Source organism: Mustela putorius, unplaced genomic scaffold, assembly GCF_011764305.1.
Source record: "Mustela putorius furo isolate JIRA1106 unplaced genomic scaffold, ASM1176430v1.1 tig00003988_pilon_pilon_pilon, whole genome shotgun sequence".
NCBI classification, from domain to species: domain Eukaryota; kingdom Metazoa; phylum Chordata; class Mammalia; order Carnivora; family Mustelidae; genus Mustela; species Mustela putorius.
Genome location: NW_025422127.1, coordinates 12,493,325 through 12,514,306, shown reverse-complemented (window position 1 = coordinate 12,514,306; position 20,982 = coordinate 12,493,325). Strand labels below are relative to the sequence as shown.

Below are 20,982 nucleotides of genomic sequence, written 5' to 3'. Positions count from 1 at the left end.
CCCCTTACCATCAGGAACCTTTAGATGTTTTAGATAGCCTTATTAGCTCGGGGGGTAGGAGTAGCCACTTGTTTGGGTGGTGGAATTCCTGGATCTCTTTGAAGGGCCTGAGAAACTACGAATATCTCAGAAGTTTGGCCCAACCTTTTAACACCCACATGTGTAACAAAGTGGTTAAATGATATTGCTACATAAGAAACAAGGGGACATCTGAGAGGCCAGCACAGTGATTCTTGGGTCCCCCAAGAATCATAGGAAAAGTTGAGTATGTAGGACATGGAAAGCCCTGCCTCTGGTCTGAGGCTTGCCTACTCCCAGAGGGAAACCAGGTGATATGGGATTGCTTGTAGGCTCAAACTCAGCAGTATGTCTTCTGCACTGATACACACACCTCACTTTCTCTCCCTTTTTCAGAATCAACCTATATGAGTTGATGAAGAATAACAGCTTTCAAGGCTTCAGTCTGTCGATAGTTCGGCGTTTCACCCTCTCTGTCTTGAAGTGTTTGCAAATGCTTTATGTAGAGAAAATTATTCACTGTGATCTCAAGCCTGTGAGTATAAGCTCTGTCCTGCCAAGGGAGTGGGTTCCCGCCCTCAGAAATGGTTCGCCCCATTCTGTTCTTTAGTGGTAACTGGGAAGCCATCATGGCCAAGGCTCCAGGGTGGGAGCCAAGGAGTTATGTTTTTATGTTGTGTAATCCAAGAACACTGCAATGAAGACTAAGGGGCAGATATCAGGACAATGCTTTATCATGATCAGGGCAATGGTTTATCATCAAGACAGATGGGAGCAGGAAGGTCTGAGGGCTTTCCTACAGGGGGCTTAGGGGTGTTCAGAGACATATGTTATGTGGGTAGATGGAGAACCTCTGTACCAAACCCTGACTTTATCCACTGTACTCTGAGTTGGTCCTAGGGTACAGCAAATCCTTTGCTCCAAATGACGTGCCCTTCCCACATGTCCTGCTAGTGTTCTATTCTTAGCTCTATTATTGCTCTTGTTGCTATGTAGGGATGCTTTCTTTATCTTCCGCTGACTGCAAACTCCCCCAAGGTCAGGGACCATGTCTTCTCACCATTTAATTCCCAGGATCTGTCATGGTACCTGGCAATAGTAATGGTAGGCAACAAATAAATGCTTGTTAGAAGGGTTAATGACTGCAGACTTGAGGAGTGCGGGGAGGTAGCTAGGGGGAAGGGATAAGGGTGTGAAGTAGGCAATCAGGAGCTGGTTCCAAAAACAACATGGCTCTCACAAATATGTAAATATCCCTTAAATTTTCCTCATTCCCTCCCTTCTCCTCATGCTCCCTGAAACCGTTAATTTTTTTATTGTTTTCTGTTCCTGTATAGTTTATACAGCATTATATCAGTTTCAGGTGTACAATATAGTGACTCCAACATTTCCATACCACACTGATGCTCATCATAAATGTACTCTCTAATCCCCATCATCTATTACCCCCATCCCTGCACCCACCTCCATCTGATAGCTATCAGTTTGTTTTCTGTGGTTAAGAGTCTGTTAAAAAACATCTTGGTTTGTCTCTTTCTTCCTCTCGTTTTTTTGCTTTGGTTCTTAAATTCCACATGTGAGTGAAATCATATGGTATTTTTCTTCATCTCACTTATTTCCTTTAGTATTATGCTCTCTAGCTCCATCCACATTGTTTCAAATGGCAAGATTTCATTCTTTTTTATGGCTGAATAATGTTCTAGTGTGTGTGTGTGTGTGTGTGTGTGTATCTATATATATATCTCCCACCTTTTCTTTATCCATTCATCAGTTGATGGACTCTTGGGCTGCTTCCATAATTTGGTTATTGTAAATAATGCTGCTATAAACATAGGAGTGCATACATCCCTTTGAATTAGTGTTTTGTATTTTGGGGTAAATACCCAGTGGTGGATTATAGGGTAAATCTATTTTTTTTAATTTAATTTTTTTCAGTGTTCCAAGATTCATTGTTTGTGCACCACACCCAGTGCTCCAATGCAATACATGCTCTCCTTAATACTCACCACCGGGGTCACCCAACTCCTCAACCCTCTCCCCACCAAAACCCTCAGTTTGTTTCTCAGAGTCCACAGTCTCTCATGGTTTGTCTACCCCTCCAATATCCCCCAACTTACTTCTCGCCTCCTTCTTACAATGTCCTCCGTGTTATTCCTCATGCTCCACAAGTAAGTGAAACCATATGATAATTGACTCTCTCTGCTTGACTTATTTTACTCAGCATAATCTCCTCCAGTCCTATCCATGTTGATACAAAAGTTGGGTATTCATCATTTCTGATGGAGGCATAATATTCCATTGTATAAATGGACCATATCTTCTTTATCCATTCATCTATTGAAGGGCAACTTGGCTCTTTCCACAGTTAACTTTTTGAGGAACCTCCATACCAAAACAATATATATATTTTTAAAAAACTGTAACTCATTGGGCAAATTTGGGGTATTTTTACAATCCAATATTAACAAGATAGAGATGTTCTCTCAGGACTTACTGGTGGGGTCTCACAAGACTGGTGATACATTGTTTTATTCTACACATTCAAGTACCTAATCCTCAGCTTTGTTGCTTCAAAAGGTCACTACATCCATGGTTTTGGGCTTAGAAGACTGACCCTAAGCAAGGAAATTCACATGACATAGTGGATTTCTTTGAGAAATAGTAAACTAGAATATACATACCCAGTAGAAAAGTGTGCATGCAACCAGGAGAGTGCTTGGTGATGGTAGATCAAGAATCGGGGGGTTATTCAAAGATGCAAATGTAGTGTTGTGAAGGGACATCTGCACCCCAATGTTTAGAACAGCAGTGTCCACAATAGCCAAACATGGAAAAAGAGTCCAGATGTCCATTGACAGATGAATGGATAAAGAAGATGTGGTTTATATATACAGTAGATATTACTCAGGCATCAAAGAAATGAAGTCTTCCCATTTGCAATTATGTGGATGAAGAAACCAGAGGGTGTATGCTAAGTGAAATAAGCCAATCAGAGAAAGACAATTATATGATTTCATTCAATGTGAAATTCAAGAGACAGAACAGATGAGCATAGGGGAAGGAGGGAAAAATAAAACGAGAAAAATTAGAGAGGGGAACAAATCATTACAGACTCTTAATCATAGGAAACTGAGGGCTGCTGGAGGGGTGGGGTGTAGGGGAATGCAGTAGCTGGGTGATGGGCATTAAGGAGGGCACTTCATATAATGAGCACTGGGTGTTATACACAACTGATGAGGCAATGAACTCTACTTTGGAAATGAATAATAGACTATATGTAAATTAATTGAATTTAAAAATTTTTTAAAAAAGATTCCAGGAGTTATTGACTCAAAGGATAGTTTTGATGAGCTGCTATGGCTTGATGCATCGATCCCCTCTCTAGAGCTATATTCTATTAAAATGATGGGAAGGCCTATGCCATTCAGTTATGGAACCTTTGCATTGGTCTGGAGACACACTGGTAATGTCTGCTTTTTACAGACTTGGGCTGATTGAAGTCTTCCAGTTAATATAGATATTCTTTAGGAAAGGAATATGGACTAAGTTTGATTTGTGGTGCCAGAGGCTTCAGACCTGGCCTGCTGGGTCATATCTAGAAAGTTAAGGGACTCAGTAAACAACTAATTCATCTGATACTCATGATAGTCAATTCATCTGATATTGAGAACTGTGAAAACATGACTTTTACTTTAAACTACAGCCCTAGGTAGTACACCCTTGTGTTCAGAAAGCCCAGGGGCTATGCTTCCTTAACCACAGCTCTCTGGGGAACCTGGTTTCACATTTTCCCCAAAGTCAGTGAAAGAATCACAACTCAAAATAAATTATTGCCTTTTTTTTAATCCATTATTGACATATCAGTATGTTGGAGGAACATTTACTGGAAACATTAGATTTAGTCAATGATATTTCTAAGGCCTTATGCAAGCAAGAGATAGAGTCAGGTGCTAAGGAGATAAAAATGGGGTTCAGGAGTTACACATTCTCTATGGGGAAGGAGACAAAATATGTTCAAAAGAAATACTTCCAGACAGCCAATGCTGGGTCAAAATAAGAGGTACAGACCACAGATTGAATGGGGTCAGAGGAGCGGGGAGAACATGGGGTCTGGAGATGTGGAAGGAGGCCAGCTTGGAGCTAGTCACGTTTTGAACTGGGTCCCAGAGGATGGTAGGCATTTTGGTAAGTAGCGTGTGTAGAGCAACATTATTAAAACCTGACATCTGTCTTTCTCCTCCTCTCTAGGAGAATATAGTGTTATACCAAAAGGGCCAAGTCTCTGTTAAAGTAATTGACTTTGGATCAAGTTGTTATGAACACCAGAAAGGTAGGCCCATTCTGATCCCTTTCTGAATTTTCCTATTGTGATTTCTTTCACTTACTGAAGGACCACTTCTGATGTGGGGTCACCTGGGAACTAGTATGGGCTCAGCCATAACAATTGCTGGTGTGATTTTGAACACGGTGTTTCACTTCTCTGAACCTAAGTCTCCTCATCTATAAAATGAGAAGATTGGACTCAAATTCTACAAGGGTCCTTTGCAGCTCTTAAATTCTGTATCTGGAATTACCCCAGAGCCCTGACCCCCGAAACTAACTAGATGTGCATCTAAATTACTAGAGGCCTCTGAAAACTTACAGCTCCCAGGGTCTCACCCCAGACGTACTGAATCTAAATTTCTGGGGGAGATCCCAGCAGTTTGCACTGTAGAACACACAGGGATTCTGAGGTTTGGGGTTCACGGACCTAAGCTCTCAAGACTATATTTTCTCCCAAGCTAGAATGCAGAAAACAGCGTTGGAGTACACTTGCACAAACATCACTGAACTTGATTTAAGTGCCTCTTCTTTTGACTTCTACCAAGTTTGATGGCAAGAGCATGTACCATTTAATAAACGCTGATGGAGTATCTTCTCTAGGTCTGTTACCATTCTGGTTACAGGAACAAAAAAAAACCAAACATGCCCTGTGCTCTGATTGCTTACAGTTCAGTGGAAGAAACAAAGATATGAAGGTAGCATGTACAGTGATTATGCGTATGGGCAGACTGTGCTAGGAGCATAGCAAAGAGGGGCTTGGGACCCGCCTTCAAGGTGGCAGGGCATGTCAGAGGAAGCCTCCTGAGGCCAAAGAAAAGACTACCAGATGGTTGTTTCCACATATTCTGCAGTACTACTTTTGAAGACACACGTTTGTCTTTTATGTATGGAACCCATAAGAAATTCCAGCTATAAAACAGGCTGCCTCCCTCAGAGTACCCATCTGCTTACTCTTCTCAGCCATGAAAGCTGTGCAGCCTCTTGCCTTGGCTGCCTGGATGCTCCGAACAGAATGTGTAATGATCCTGTCCTTGCTTACAGAGAGTCATTTCCCCCTTTCTGTATCTTTTGCGTTCCCTTTATCTTTATTTTAACCATGAGGCTGTATAGAGTATGGATACTAGACTTGAACGGTCTGAGTTCAAATCCCAGCTCTGCCACTTATCACTGAATGACCTTGATAATTTCCTGAATCTTTGTATGCCCCAGTTTTCTCATTGTAAGATGGGGACAGTAATAGCACCTGCTTCACAGGATTGTTGAAAGACTGAGAGTTGCTTTCTATAAAGCACTTGGAATAGTGCCTGGCACATGGTAAAGATTTCTCTTTTAAGATTTTATTTATTTATTTGACAGAGAGAGAGGGAGAGAGCACAAGCAGGGAGAGTGGCAGGCAGAGGGAGAGGGAGAAGCAGGCTCCCTGCTGAGCAGGGAGCCCAATGAGGGACTGGATCCCAGGCCCTGGGATCATGACCTGAGCCAAAGGCATGTTTCTTACCTGACTGAGCCACCCACACGTTAAGGATTATAGGAGTGTCCATTAAATCTATTTTTCAAAGTTATGCTGGGTATATATGTCCTTTGATTGCAAGGTACATCAAATACATTTTGTACATAGGCAACATGTAAATGTCATTTTTGTTATATCTTTACTTTGTTTTAAATCACAAAATTGTTGTTTTTTACTGTAACCAATCCAAACAACAGAGAAGTGACTACAGAATCCTTGCCCTGCCAGCATCTAGGTAAAGAATGTTAGCTTGCGAAGGTAACTATAGTGTCCTGTTTCTCTCACCTCTGAAAAATCTAGGCTCCCCACCATACTGTCTTCTGTATGGCTTCATCTGTTGAGACTCTGGGGCCCCTTCCTCCTATATGTTATACAACACAATGCACACGATATACTGAAGACACACTAGGAGTGTACACATTTTGCATGTTTCTTTTTCCATTTTACTATGACTCTTTCCTTGCCAAATCACAATACTTCCAGAAGATAGCTACCCAAAATTAACATGATAGTTTGAAAATTTAGCTTTATATTAATCTGTTTCCTCTTTTAATACAGTTTCATTGACTTAAATGTCCTTCCCTAGAACAATGCCTATGTTAAGAGTTCTGACCAATAAAGTGAGCATAGTAACACCATATGATAATCAGGTTGCTGTGAAGATTTGATGAGATTATACATGTACCTTGACTCAGAAGTGCTGGTCAGGGGCTCCTGGGAGGCTCAGTGGGTTAAAGCTTCTGCCTTCGGCTCAGGTCATGATCCCAGCGTCTTGGGATCTAGCCCCACATCGGGCTCTCTGCTCAGCGGGGAGCCTGCTCCCCTCCCCCCCACCCTCTCTCTGCCTGCCTCTCTGCCTACTTGTGATCTCTCTGTCAAATAAATAAATAAAATCTTAAAAAAAAAAAAAAAGAAGTAGTGCTGGTCAGCTGTATTTTCATCTCCCTGCAAAGCCTAGAGAGTGAAAAGGGGAGGGGAGTCTTAGTTATCCTCGACCTTCACCTGAGAAGGTATACTGGAGAAGTGTGTTTTGGAGAGAAGGATTTTACATGCTGGTTCTCTTTCTTTCCCAGTGTACACCTACATCCAAAGCCGGTTCTATAGATCCCCAGAGGTGATCCTGGGCCATCCCTACAACATGGCCATTGATATGTGGAGCCTGGGCTGCATCATGGCTGAGCTGTACACCGGATACCCTCTGTTCCCTGGGGAGAATGAAGTGGAGCAGCTGGCCTGCATCATGGAGGTGAGGGGAGGGCTGAAGTGCTACAGGATAGTACATAGCTTGCCCTCCCAAACACTGGGCTGCATCACAGTCGTTGTAGGGCAGTGGCCCGTGTGCTTTTTTGTTGTTGTTGGATGTTCCCTAAAAGTATCTTTGGAATTACGTGCACCTCTATACACTTTTGCCTTAACATCAAACATTTTTATCATACATTTAAGTAGTTGCAGAGGATGAAACTTCCACCATATTATGAAAGTGACATTTTATTTTTTTATTTCTATTTGTTTTTATTGTTTAATCATTTCAAAAATCTTATATAATTAACATACAGTGATATATTAGTTTCAGGTGTAATGACTCAGTAATTCTATAGATTACTCAGTGCTCAACATGAGAAGTGTATTCCTTATTTATTTATTTATTTATTTATTTATTTGGGAGAGAAAGTACTTGCAAGCATGAATTGAGGGTGGGTGGGATGGGGAGGGGCAGAGGGAGAGAGAGAGAGTTTTTTTTTTTAAAGATTTTATTTATTTATTTGACAGACAGAGATCACAAGTAGGCAGAGAGGCAGGCAGAGAGAGAGGAAGGGAAGCAGGCTCCCCACTGAGCAGTGAGCCCGATGTGCGGCTCGATCTCAGGACCCTGGGATCATGACCTGAGCCGAAGGCAGAAGCTTTAAACCACTGAGCCACCCAAGTGCCCCGAGAGAGAGAATCTTAAGCAAGCTCCATGCCCAGCATGGAGCCCAACATAGGGCTCCATCTGATGACCCTGAGCTTACATCCTGAGCCAAATTCAAGAGTTGTATGCTTAACCAACTGAGCCACACAGGCACCCTGATAAGTGTATTCTTTTTTTAATTAATTTATTTATTTTCAGCATAACAGTATTCATTATTTTTTCACCACACCCAGTGCTCCATGCAATCCGTGTCCTCTATAATACCCACCACCTGGTACCCCAACCTCCCACCCCCACCCCCGCCACCTCAAATCCCTCAGACTGTTTTTCAGAGTCCATAGTCTCTCATGATTCACCTCCCCTTCCAATTTACCCCAACTCCCTTCTCCTCTCTAACACCCCTTGTCCTCCATGCTATAAGTGTATTCTTAATTCCCCTCATCTAGTTCGCCCATCCTTCATTCACCTCCCTTCTGGTAACCACCTGTTCTTTATAATTAAGAGTCTGTTTTTTTTTTTCCTCATTTATCTTCGCTCATTTGTTTTGTTTTTAAAATTCTGAGTATAAGTGAAGCCGTATGGTATTTGTGTTTATCTGACTGACTTAGCTTTATATTCTGTTCATATATTCTGTTTATATTGTGTTTTTCTGATTTAGCATTATATTCTGTAAATCCATCCATGTTGTTGCAAGTGGCAGGATTTCATTCTTTTTTGTAGCTGAGTAATATTCTGTATACCACATCTATATATACACACCACATCTTTGTATATGTATGTATACCACATCCATATATATACCATAATATATATATGCACCACATCTTCTTATATATATACATCTCTCTCTCTAAATACACACACACACACACACACACACACACACACACACACCCCGCATCTTTATCCATTCATCTATTGATGGACAACTTGGGTTGTTTCCATAATTTGGCTATTGTAAATAATGCTGCAATAAACATAGGGGTGTGTTTATCTTTTCAAATTAGTGCCTTTGTATTCTTTGGGTAAATACCCAGTAATGGAATTACTGGATCATATGGTAATTATGTTTTTAATCTTTTGAGGAACCTCCATACTGTTTTCCAGAGTGGCTGCACCAGCTTGCATTCTCTCCAACAGTACACGAGTATTCCTTTTTCTCTACATCCTTGCCAACAGTTGTTGTTTCTTGTGTGTTTTATTTTAGCCATTCTGACAGGTGTGAGGTAACATCTCATTGTGGATTTTATTTGCATTTCCCTGATGATGAGTGATATTGAGTATCTTTTCATGTAACTGTTGATCATCTGTATGTCTTCTTTGGAAAAATATCTATTTATGTCTTCTGTCCATTCTTAATTGGATTATTTATTTTCTAGATGTTGAGTTGTGTAAATTCTTCATCTATTTTGGATACTAACACTTTATTAGATATGTCCTTTACAAATATCTTTTCTTATTTGGGAGATTGTCTTTCAGTTTTGTTGATTGTTTCCTTTGCTGTGCAAGAAGTATCTTATTCTGATGTAGTCCCAGCAGTTTATTTTTGCTTTTATTTCCCTTGCCTTAGGAGACAGATCTAGAAAAATGTTGCTATGGCTGATGTCAGAGAAATTACTGCTTATGCTCTTTTCTAGGATTTTTATGGGTTCAGATCTCACATTAGGTTTAATCCATTTTAAGTGTTTTTGTGTATGGTGTAAGAAAGTGATGCATTTTCATTCTTTTGCATGTTGCTGTCCAGTTTTCTTAACACCATTTGAGTCGATCTAGAAAATGGGAATTTGGGATGTATCGATGCATAGATAGATAATAGGTAGAAATTAGATAGATAATTAAGAAGACTAACATAAATATATACTACATATACTTACACATATAGAATATATAAATAAATAAATAAATATATATATATATATATATATATAGAGAGAGAGAGAGAGAGAGAGAGAAATTAGATTTTTGTTCATAGTCCAAATATCTTTGTTCACTGGTATAATCCTGTCTTTTTTCCATTGCATATTCTTGCCTCTTTTATCAAAGATTAATTGACCATATAGTCATAGGTTTATTTCTGGGCTTTCTATTTGGTTCCTTTGATCCATGTGACTATTTTTGCACTAGCACTGTACTGTTTTGATTACTATACCTTTATAGTTTATCTCAAAATCTGGTATTGTGAGATGTCCAGTTTTGTTCTTCTTTTTCAAGACTGCTTTTCCTATTTGGGGTCTTTTGCAGTTCCATATAAATTTTGGGATTATTTGTTTTAATTTTGTGAAAATGCTGTTTGTATTTTGATAATGATTACATTAAATTATATATTGCTTTGGATAGTATAAGATACACACACACACACACACACATATATTTAACAGTATTTATTCTCCTAATCTTTGAACATGGAATATTTTTCCATTTGTTTGTATTGTTTTCAATGTCTTTCATCAGTGTTTTAGAGTTTTTAGAGTACAGGTCTTTCTTTTTTTTTTTTATGTTTAGTTAGCACTGTATAGTACATCATTAGTTTTTGATGTAGTGTTCAATGATCCATTAGTTGCATGTAACACCCAGTGCTCATCACAACACGTGCCCTCCTTAAACCCATCACCCTGTTACCCTATCCCCCAATGACCCTACTCTCTGAAACCCTCAGTTTGTTTCCCAGGGTCCATAGTCTCTCATGGTTTGTCTCCATCTCTAATTTCTCCTCCTTCAGATTTCCCTCCCTTCCCCTATGGTCCTCCATGCTGTTGCTAATGTTTCACATACGAGTGAAACCATAATAATTGTCTTTCTCTGCTTGACTCATTTCCCTCAGCATATTCCTTTCCAGTTCCATCCATGTTGATGCAAATGGTATATATTCATCCTTTCTGATGGTTGAGTAATATTCCAATGTGACACACACACACACACATATGTAAATAGAATCACATCTTCTTTATCCATTCATCTGTTGAAGGGCATCTGGGCTTCTTCCGCAGTTTGGCTATTGTGGACTTTGCTGCTATGAACATTGGTGTGCATGTGCCCCTTCTTTTCACTACATTTGTATCTTTGGGGTAAATATCTAAAAGTGCAATTGCTGGGTCGTAGGGTAGCTCTATTTTTAACATCTTGAAGAACCTCCATACTGTTTTCCAGAGTTGGAAACAGAACTAGCTTGCATTCCACTAACAGTGTAAAATGGTTCCCCTTTCTCCGCATCCTCAACCAACATTTGTTGTTTCTGTTTTGTTAATTTTTGCCATTCTAACTGATGTAAGGTGGTATCTCATTGTGGCTTTGATTTGTAATTCCCTGATGGCTAGTGATGTTAAGCATTTTTTCATCTTTTATCTCTTTGGTTAAGTTTATTCTTAGATATTTTAGTATTTTGGTGCAATTGTTTTCTTAATTTCTCTTTCTGCTAGAATAGTGACATTTTAAAATTAAACTATTATACCAGTCTTTCAAATGTACTCAGAAATACGTAAAAACCAGAGATAACACCTATCCAAATCTATGTATTGTTCAGTCAGTAGTCATTCACTATCCCAGCTTTCTGGAAAGAATATCTTCCAATAAGAAGTCTTTCCAAGACTCACTAAGTCAAACTGAGAAAGTCAGTTATCATATGGTTTCACTTACTTGTGGAACATAAGGATTAGCGTGGAGGACACTAGGAAAAGGAAGGGGAAAATGAAGAGAGGGAAATCAGAGTGGGAGATGAACCATGAGAGACTATGGACTCTGGGAAACAAATTGAGGGTTTTAGAAGGGAGGGGTATGGGGGGGATGTATAAGCCTCGTGATGGGTATTAAGGAGGGTATGGATTGCATGGAGCACTGTGTGTTATAAGCAAACAATGAATCATGGAACACTACCTCAAAATCTAATGATGTACTGTGTGGTGACTAATATAATATTAAAAAAAGACTCATTGTATGATGATTTATTATGTATTCTTAAAAGCATCGTGTTATGGAGCTAAATTAGACAAAACAGGAGAAAATAGCCCTAAAAATTAGAAATTTCATATTTTAGATATTTTGACTATGAACAAAGATCTAATTTCCCTTTCTCCATATGTATATATATACATATATATATATATATATATACATATGTATACATATATACATAGGCGTGTGTGTATGTGTATGTTAGTCTCCCTAATTATCTAATATCTGTTTATCTGTCTATCCATCCCAAATTTCTATTTTCTAGATCGACTCAAAGTAATAGCTGGTCAGAGAAACACACACATAAACTTGAGAATTATTAAACATAGTTTCATTTCATGATTGAAACTAATAAGTATTAACATAATTTAGGTGATAGTAGTTATAAATGATATCTATGATGGAATGAACACTGGCCTGGGAATCAGGAAAATGGAGCCTAGTCTGAGCTCTTTCTATTGGGCAAGTCAGTTCCCCCTTCTGGACCACTCTAAAATGAGATGATCAGAGTACTTGGCTTCTAAGGTTGATGACGAATGATTTAATGAAGCGTTCTTGAACCAATCCTGTTTCTAATACCAAGAAGAACGGGGAAGTATGGGATCTGGGTTGAGGTCCCCTTGGCCCAGAACTGATTCAGCTTCCTCCTCATCTCAGTGTCACTGAGACTGCGGAGGAGGAGGAGGATAGGGTTGTGCATGGATGTGGCTGGGAACCCAGCTGCAAGGATAGGTAACCCAGGGCTGAGGATGACACCTGTGCTCTGTCTCTGTGTATCCCTATAGGCTGCAGTGGGTAAAGGTGAATAAGTAAGTGGTGCACATTTCTTTTCTCATATAGTAGACTGATACTCATCTGGTGATTTCCACTTCTCAGAGTTGGGGTATGTCATTCCTTAATTCAAGGGTAGTCAGCACATACAATGGTTTATTTATTCTGACACTGAGATCTGGCCGCCATTAAAAGTTGGCTACCTCCAGTTGGTCTTAATGCTTATTTAGAATAACATGACTGATATTGATGCTCAGGATACTCTAAGAGCCCTAAATTAGGCGTCAGAAGACCTATGCTCTGGGCCTTTTTCTCATTGGCTTGAGGTTATCACTTAATATACCCGGATCCGGATCCTTATCTGTAGAAGCAAAATTTGGCCAAAGTCCCATCCAGCTCTAATGTGTGACTCCACAAGAGTGAACCCACTGCATTGTACTTGTTGAAGGTGCTGGGCCTGCCACCAACCCACTTCATTCAGACGGCTTCCAGGAGACAGACATTCTTTGGTAAGTCCCAGGTCTAATGCTCTTTCTCCAATTGTGATGATGAAGTCTCATAGACCTTGGAGGTACCCCCCACACCTAAACATCATTCAGTGCTCTTGCGCTGGGCCCATCCCAAAGGCAACCTGTGATTAGGAACTTCTGCTAGAAAAGGAAAAAGTTGCTGAAAAGTGATTCCAGAAAGCACGATGGAAATGGGATGGGGAAGTCACATTGGAAAGGAGGTCTTGGCATAAAAATGACCAGGTTCCTGCTCAGAAGATCAGCAGAAATGGAAACTTCAAAGCCTATAATGATGCCCTTTCCTGTAAAGTCTCCTTGCTTCTGCAAGCAGCTTGCCCTTTCAATGTACTGTGCAGGGAAATCAAAGAACAGAAGCTTCTTTCTAAGAATAGTGGGACATTTCTTTGCTACATTTTATGATTATTGAAACATCATTCTTTCCTGCTGAAAAATCTCTCAATCCTCCAAATCTTTTCTATGCCAGAATCATCACAACTTTGCTATAAAATGGGTAAATAAAGGCTGTTAGAACAGTTTGGCTGTGCACATGTTGCGACTTGCCAGTTATGTATAGGACAGTTACATAATTGCTGGAATTAAGCCTCCTCCATGGCCCCATGCTGCCCACCCCCCATCATAGTTCCCAGGCTCTGGATTTTCTGATCCTCTGCCTTTCTATTTGACTGGTGCTGTGAGACTGAAGGCAGATCAACAAGGTCCAAGGAGGCAGGGCTTCCAGAGCATTATGTACAAATAGATAAAGTCAGTCCCATATCTAAAATCCTTTCAAAGACCCACAAAAACCTAAGGGTTTATTATGTAGAAAAATCCATAGTGACTAGAAGTTTGGCCAAGTGGAATGAAGCCAGACATGAGATAGACACAGATACGGGCTCTGCACCATCTGGAATGACATTTTTGACCAGCCAGTCTCATCAGGATAGTTTCTAGGCTTCTATTGGTTGTGGAATCGCCATCGTTCCTAGCCCTTTCACCTCTTATTTCCACTCGAGTGCCTTCAAAATGGGGCAAATCTCTTACTTTCTTCCCACAGCTTGTCCTATCAATAAAAGAGTTAAAAATACCCTGATGGGGGAATTCCTGGACAAAAAGGTTTTAGTCCTGTTGATGGTCAGTCAGTATACATTGGTTCAGTCATGTGGGGATTAAAATGTAAGCTACTTCTGCACCATTTGGTAAAAAGCCCCTTCCACAGCTACAGTTTCCCTGGCCCCTTTCCCAGGACCCGTTGGACTCACCATTATCTAGAAACTAAAAGTTTAAGCCCTGGCAAGCAGAGAGGCCTCCATGACCCTGTTTCAGTACCAAAGCTATCATCATTTCTGATTGGTTAGTCCCTTGCCATTCTAATGGTTAAATCGTTGAGACATCATCTTGTAGTCATGGTTGGAGCTTCAAAACCTTCCGTTTGGGCACAGTCAGCATCCTGGCTGCCTTTGAACAGTGTCCATGCACTAACCCTTCTTCTAGAGTAGTCTGATGGGAGGCAGGAAGATCCAGCTGACTTGTTTGTAACATACATAGAACAATGCAACTTTTAATTCCAGATATGCTTTTAGCATTCATCACTTCTAATTTAACCTTCTGGATTTCAAAGGATTTAGGGGAAAAAAAGAGGATATTGTTGTTCCCTCTTGCCAAAGGCATTGTGGGAAGAGCTATATCTTAAGCCTATAACACTAAATTTAAGATTATACTTTCAGTGTCCTTCTGAAAGTAAAGGGATATAGGGCATCTTGGTAAGAGGGTCTGGTTCATAGAGAAAATGGTTTTTATCATCAGTGAGGCTTTAGAATAATGATGTGGTTTTGGTAGCAATATCCACATGACTTCAATTCCTGCATAAGAAAGGGCTTTATCGGGATGGGCATCTTCTTCAGCATTGCCCAAACTTTATCTGATTATAAGAATCAGTTGGAGACATGACAAAAATGCTAAATTTTATGATCTTCCTGTGTAACCTATGATATAGCAGATTTGAGGTGGGGTGGAAGAGTCTGTTATGTTTTTGGCGAACGATCTTTGTGATTCTTTTGATAAGTTTGAGAAACAGTTCACCTCAACTCTTGACTCTCCCTTCCCCAGATTTGGGCTGCCAACAGCTCCTCAACCCCCAGCTACTTGTAGTTTACACCCCCTGTTAGCAGCAAAATGATGTTGCTTCAAAGGCAGTAAGATATTTAGGTGTTCCAGGTCACAGGAAGGGGATGGAGAAATAAAGATTTATTAAATATGGGGGAGTGTCAGAGAGGTGAGGGAAACATGTACAAGAAAAACAATTACGTAGTGATTACTTTAGGAGCTGTCATTTATGCCTGTGAGCCTGAATATCCAGTCTTTTGTAAAAGAGCAACGTAGGATCCAATGGGAGCACTGGTGTCATAGTCAAAAAGGAAAAGGGGTTTGTAGGAGTTCTGTAGGAGTTCACAGTACCTATGCCCTATGCAATATCCCCAGCTCATTTTTATGTCTGTAAATATACATACCCATGTTTGTCTATACACACATATACAAATTCGTGGTCTCTTCTAGGAATTCAGTGTGAGCAGATGTTCTTTTTCAGGCCCCACATGTTGCACTGATTACAAAAGTAATAGAAGGGCTTCATTATGCACCTCCTAGAATATGGCATGTGAATCCCACTGAGTTTTTGTGAGGAGTCAGTACAATGTGTAAACTGTGTGTGTATATTCACATCTATCCATATGCAAATTTACAAGGTGTGAGCATAAGTGGTCACTTTTTCTAAACATGCATAACTTTTCTGAACATGATGTCCAGATGAGTGACCTCACCTTCAAAGCACTGCATAGAATATTCTAGGGAAACCTCTGGAGCCATCTCCAGGACTTCTTTCCAGGCATGATAAATACATTTGGTGAGAGTTTTAATCAATAAAAATAACTGAAAGAAGTCATTTCCAAGCTGTATCTTAAGCAACAAACCAAGTTTAATCATTCTAATTTATGGACAGAATTTTGATGTGGCTATAAAAAAGTAATGAGATTGATTTGCTTGTGTGGCTTATAAAAGGGTTCTGAAAGCAGATGACTCTCCTACAATGACTTTCTTATTATACTTCCATATTCTTATTTTATTGGGTTAGTGGGAAAGGAGCAAGGGCATAGATAATCCAAGAATAGACAATACCTTTTTTTGTTCAGAGCTGAGTGTTTTTGTCACTTCAGATTTATTTTATTATTATTATTATTCATTATAATTATTATTGTACCCTGGTTAAGGTTAAGCCATTTGGTTTGGGGAGGTGGGAAGGAGGCTCAGAACATATTGAATGGGGGAAAATTATTTGTAAAGGTTAATTGCATTCATTGCATAATCTATATATGACTCTTTCCATCTGAGATGGAAGTCATGTGTTTGTGTGTGGAGGAGGGGGCTAGTGTGACAGATCTAGAGCTGCAAAGACCCCTCCAAGAAACAGCATGGTTGAGTGAACAGCTTGATGTGACTAATGTATATTAACACATGGAACTAAACACAGAATGTTGTATCTCTAAAGATTCCAAAGGTTTTCCTAAAAATATGACCAACAACAGGGGGAAAAAAAGATACCCGGATTCCAAGGATCTCACGGTGGTGCTGAAAACCTACGACACAAGCTTCTTGGACTTTCTCAGAAGGTGTTTGGTGTGAGTTTGCAAGGGTGTCTTTGCCTCTGGGTTTCCTCTTAAAACACTGTATTTTCCCCCATGTTTGCTGGTGAAAAGTCTGGGGCTGGAACATAGTTATAAAAATAAAAAATACTGACCATAGAGCTTGAAAGTCTGTAGAATACTTTCCCTTATCAGACTGTTCTCTTCTGTTCCTGGGTGATTAGCAGGGCAGAGGATTTGCTTCATTTTGAGATGTGGAAGCTGAGGCTCAATGACTTACCCTGGATTAGTGTGTGGGTAGAGTTTGCCTTCTTGTTCTCAGACTGCCTGGGCAGCAAAGTTATAGACCAGTTCTAAATAGCTTCTGCTTCAGGAACTGAGGTAAACCTCTTGCATGTTGTAACTGTTTGCATACACACCCAGTGTATGGTTTCCACCCCTCCTTCCCCTAGGATTCACAGCCTAAATGAAAGGATTAGGGAAGGGATGGTTTATAAAGCATTTATTATGTACAGCTTTTTTAGAATCTGTATGCTAATTCTGACTCTTAGAAATTAGGTTCTGTATTTTGATGAAGTCATAATGAAAAAAAAAAGGAATAGTACATAAAGCATTTAGAATAATGCCGAGTGTTTCAAAAACACTAGCTCTTGTCACTCTTTTAAAAGAGGTTTTGCAAGTGTGTCTCCACTAAATGGCAAATAGATTAGCCACGTGATATTTGGTCAGTCATTGTCTCTCTCTGGGCCTCAGTTTCTTTTTCTTTATAATGTATTCCTAAGGTGCCTTTTTAGCTGTATCAATCCTATAATTGTTAAGCATTTTTGAAACCATATGTTTATATGCTCTCATTCCTCCAGAGGGATGGAGTAGTTTTAGCAAAATACTCTTCTTGTATTTGTGCTCTCTGGGAATTAAGCTACTGGCTCAGCGGACAGGCCACCAAGTACTGCTGGAAGTTTTCCCATCTAGGGAGTCATGCTACTCATCTTAAGAATGGAGCTAGAGAAGGATCCTATCCATTACCTCCATCCCCCTACCCCAGCCTTTTGCTGAGGCTAGAGAATGAATGTGCATTAACATTAATGTGCATTAACTACAGAATGAATGTGCATAACAGAATGAATGTACGTATCATATAAAGTGACAGAAACTCACTACTGAGATGGAGATGAATTAACCAGAAACCCCAACCATCCAGAACACAGTTCAGAACCAAGAAAGAAATTTTCTTTTTTAGTGTGAAGGGCTGGTTGCTTACAACTTGCAAGAGGTGATCAAGCTAATGGGGCGTATTACCTTATCCTCTTTTTTCCCTAATTAGCATATTTTTGGAATGACAGACTAAACATTTTGAGTTAAATTTAAGAGGGGTATATGTAAAGTCCTATGTCAAGTTTTTGTAGGCCAACTTGAGAAATTCAGGAGAGGGGAGTTATAGCTCAGCAGCAGTTCATTTGAAAAAGAACTGGGAGCTTGAGTTGCTTATGACCTTATAAATCTAGAATATTAATGCCATCTACCTGCAGCTAGAAGCCATTCCCAGCATGATGGACACCAGTAAGACAACAGCTGAAATTTCCTATCTAGAAAGGTGACAACCTAGGAAGGCGACAACCCTATTATAGGACCACACTTAGTAGTGATGTACATGTGTTTGGATAGTTGGACGATTGTGACATAAAAGATTAGTTGTCTCATTCTGTATACAGTAGGCACCCCCCACCTCTGCCCCAGTTTTGCTTTCTGTGGCTTCAGTTACCCGTAGTCAACTGCAGTCCAGACACAGATGGACTTTCTGATGTCTTGTCAGAAAGCCACCACTAGCCTAGCACTACGTCACCCTGCCTCTGTCCTTCACCTCACTTCATCTCATCACATAGACATTTTATCACTTCACATCATAAGCAGGGTGAGTATAGGACTAAAAGATATTTTGAGAGGGAAAGACCACATTCACATTTTTACTATAGTATATTGTTATAATTGTTCTATTCCATTATTAGTTATCATTGTGAATATATTGCTGTGCCTAATTTATAAATTAAGTTTTATCATAGGTATGTATGTATAGGAAAGAACATAGTAAATGTGCTTTCAGGCATCCATGGGGGTTAAGTTACCCCATGGGTAAGGGAGGACTATTGTAATGTTAATGGGTAAAATTAGAACCTGGGTCAAAGTTACTAGTGTCAAAGTTCCTGGGAAGTGTGAATTTTGGATCAATAGAAATGAACTTTGAAGAATTGCTTTTTATCAAGATTGGAATAGCTAATTCTGTAACTAAGCTCCTTGTCACTAAAAATACTCCAGAATGGCAGAAGGATTCAATGTTGAAGGTTCTGTCAGATGCCTTTTGTTTGGCTAAACTATACCCAAATCTCCTTATAATATTAATATTCTAGCACTCTGTCATGTTGTATAAGATATATTTGAAGGCCCAGATTTTGTAGTTTGGAACTTGAAATTAAGCATCTCTTTGTTTTGATCTCAGTTTATTGAGATGGTTAAGATTGGTTAAGATATGGTTAAGATTTTCTACAATATTTCTTGAGCAAGAAATCCTAGGAACCCTGGAAGATTTGGGCTCTAATATATTCCCTGGTTTGTCATGCAAATTTCACACAAAGATTGTCTTTATAATCGCTTCCAGGTACTTTTTATATGTTGTAATCTCTATTCTAAGATGATGTCTTTGAGTTATAATATGGTTTAAATGGGTTCTTTAAGAATGAACCATTTTTATTATATCTTATTTAGGTTCTTTTTTGGGGTCTTTTAAAATGTTTTCAACATTAGAAAGGGAAGCAAAACAATAACCCATGCTGGGCTTTGTTATATAGATGGGAACCTTCTCTTCGCATGACCCCTGACCAGGCCCTCAAGCATGCTTGGATTCATGAGCCACGGAATCTCAAACCACGGTCCAGGCCCCAGACCCTGAGGAAAGCCAGTCTCTGTCTCCCCTCTGAAACTCGGAAGGCCAAGATTCAGGGGCATCATCACTTGGACGTAAAAGGTACAGCTCTTCAAATAGCCAGTCCTCCTCCTGTAGTCCAGGGCTTGGGTATCTCTAGAGGATTCCTGTCAATTTCTCTGAACTCAACCTTGGATAATTATTCTGACTACATCACTACTTGCCAGCCATTTCTCACTTTTGAGATTTAACCTGATTCAGGAGACTCGTGGGTTTGCTTCTTTCTTGCCCCCTTGTCATCACAAATTTCCACTTTTCTCCTGTCTTCAATTCCCTTTCTCCTCCTTTCTTTTCTTTCACTGTGTCCTCCTCTGCCCAACCTAGAACTACCTTTTGAATTTTTATCAGACAGGGTATAGCATTATGCAGGTATCTTTTATATGCAATATGGCCTCATGGTTTTGTTTATGGTTACCAGGCTCAGGTTGCTTGGGATTAAATTCTGGCTCTACCACTTACCATGTGTGGGCCCTTAGGCAATTTAGTTAACCACTCTGTGTCTCAGTTTTTTCATTTATGAGAAAGGGAATAATGTCTATTTTCTATGGTTGTGGAAAGGATCAGAGAAATTAATAAATGTAACTAAGCACGGGCATTAGTCTAAGCATTATTCATTTGTAAAGCACATAGAATGTGTGTTTTCATATCATTACAACCAGGATTTTCCCAAAGTGATTTACAGTCTAATGGGGAGAATATAATTCACATCTGAACACGAGTTCTTTCTGTCTTCTCTCACCTTCGGCAGAGCTGATCATCAAAGAAGACACTACAGACAAAATAAAATGTGGCCTCACTAAGCAGGTTCAGAATTCGGGTGATCAGCAGGGCTCTCTGCAGCAGGCAGCTAAAGTTGACCCGCTGCCTCAACTAACAGAAGCTTCCGGAAAGCCAGAGGCATTTGTTGGACCAGAAGAGTCCAAGACCTCCCCAGGAAAACAAAGTAAAAACTCATCACCCAAGAACATGAATATTTTACCACCTATTGTATGACCCTTGCTGAAAGTGTGTCCTGTTCCTTTCCACCAGTGATTTGTATCAGAGACAGCACTTATATTGTACAATATTTCAGATTGTTTTTTCATGCATAAAGGTTTGTTTATTATTCACATGGCCAGTTAGCATGATTCCTATGATGATGAGAATGTCCTTGCACCTACACTCCCTCCTTATGCCCTGAACCAGATAAAATGATGTATGTATATGGGGGCGGAGGGGTAAGCACTCAATGTCATAGCGTCAAGACAGCTAACCTGTTAGGATTCTTGTTTGAAATGAGAAACTAGTTTTTCACAATCTCTATATGATTCTAATTATAGAACAGATACAATTTTATAAGAAATTTCTTAAGATCATAACCTCATAAACAACATAGAAAATAT

At 39.7% G+C, this 20,982-nt stretch overlaps 1 protein-coding gene across 4 annotated transcripts in view; it reads left to right on the top strand.

The window, feature by feature from the left end:
• The window catches only part of DYRK4 (dual specificity tyrosine phosphorylation regulated kinase 4), a 48,374-nt gene extending 27,408 nt beyond the window's left edge, over window positions 1-20,966 (top strand). For 2 of the 4 annotated variants that reach the window (XM_013048864.2, XM_013048866.2), the window contains 7 exons: window positions 415-553; window positions 4,267-4,348; window positions 6,925-7,097; window positions 12,928-12,988; window positions 16,530-16,659; window positions 19,467-19,642; window positions 20,349-20,966. In XM_013048864.2, the coding sequence (XP_012904318.1) occupies window positions 415-553; window positions 4,267-4,348; window positions 6,925-7,097; window positions 12,928-12,988; window positions 16,530-16,659; window positions 19,467-19,642; window positions 20,349-20,593 (1,006 nt within the window). In that variant the 3' untranslated portion in view covers window positions 20,594-20,966. Of the gene's footprint in view, window positions 1-414; window positions 554-4,266; window positions 4,349-6,924; window positions 7,098-12,927; window positions 12,989-16,529; window positions 16,660-19,466; window positions 19,643-20,348 lie in introns of those variants that run through there. The other 2 variants (XR_006604249.1, XM_013048873.2) reach the window with 2 other exon arrangements.
• Window positions 20,967-20,982: the final 16 nt, after the last annotated feature.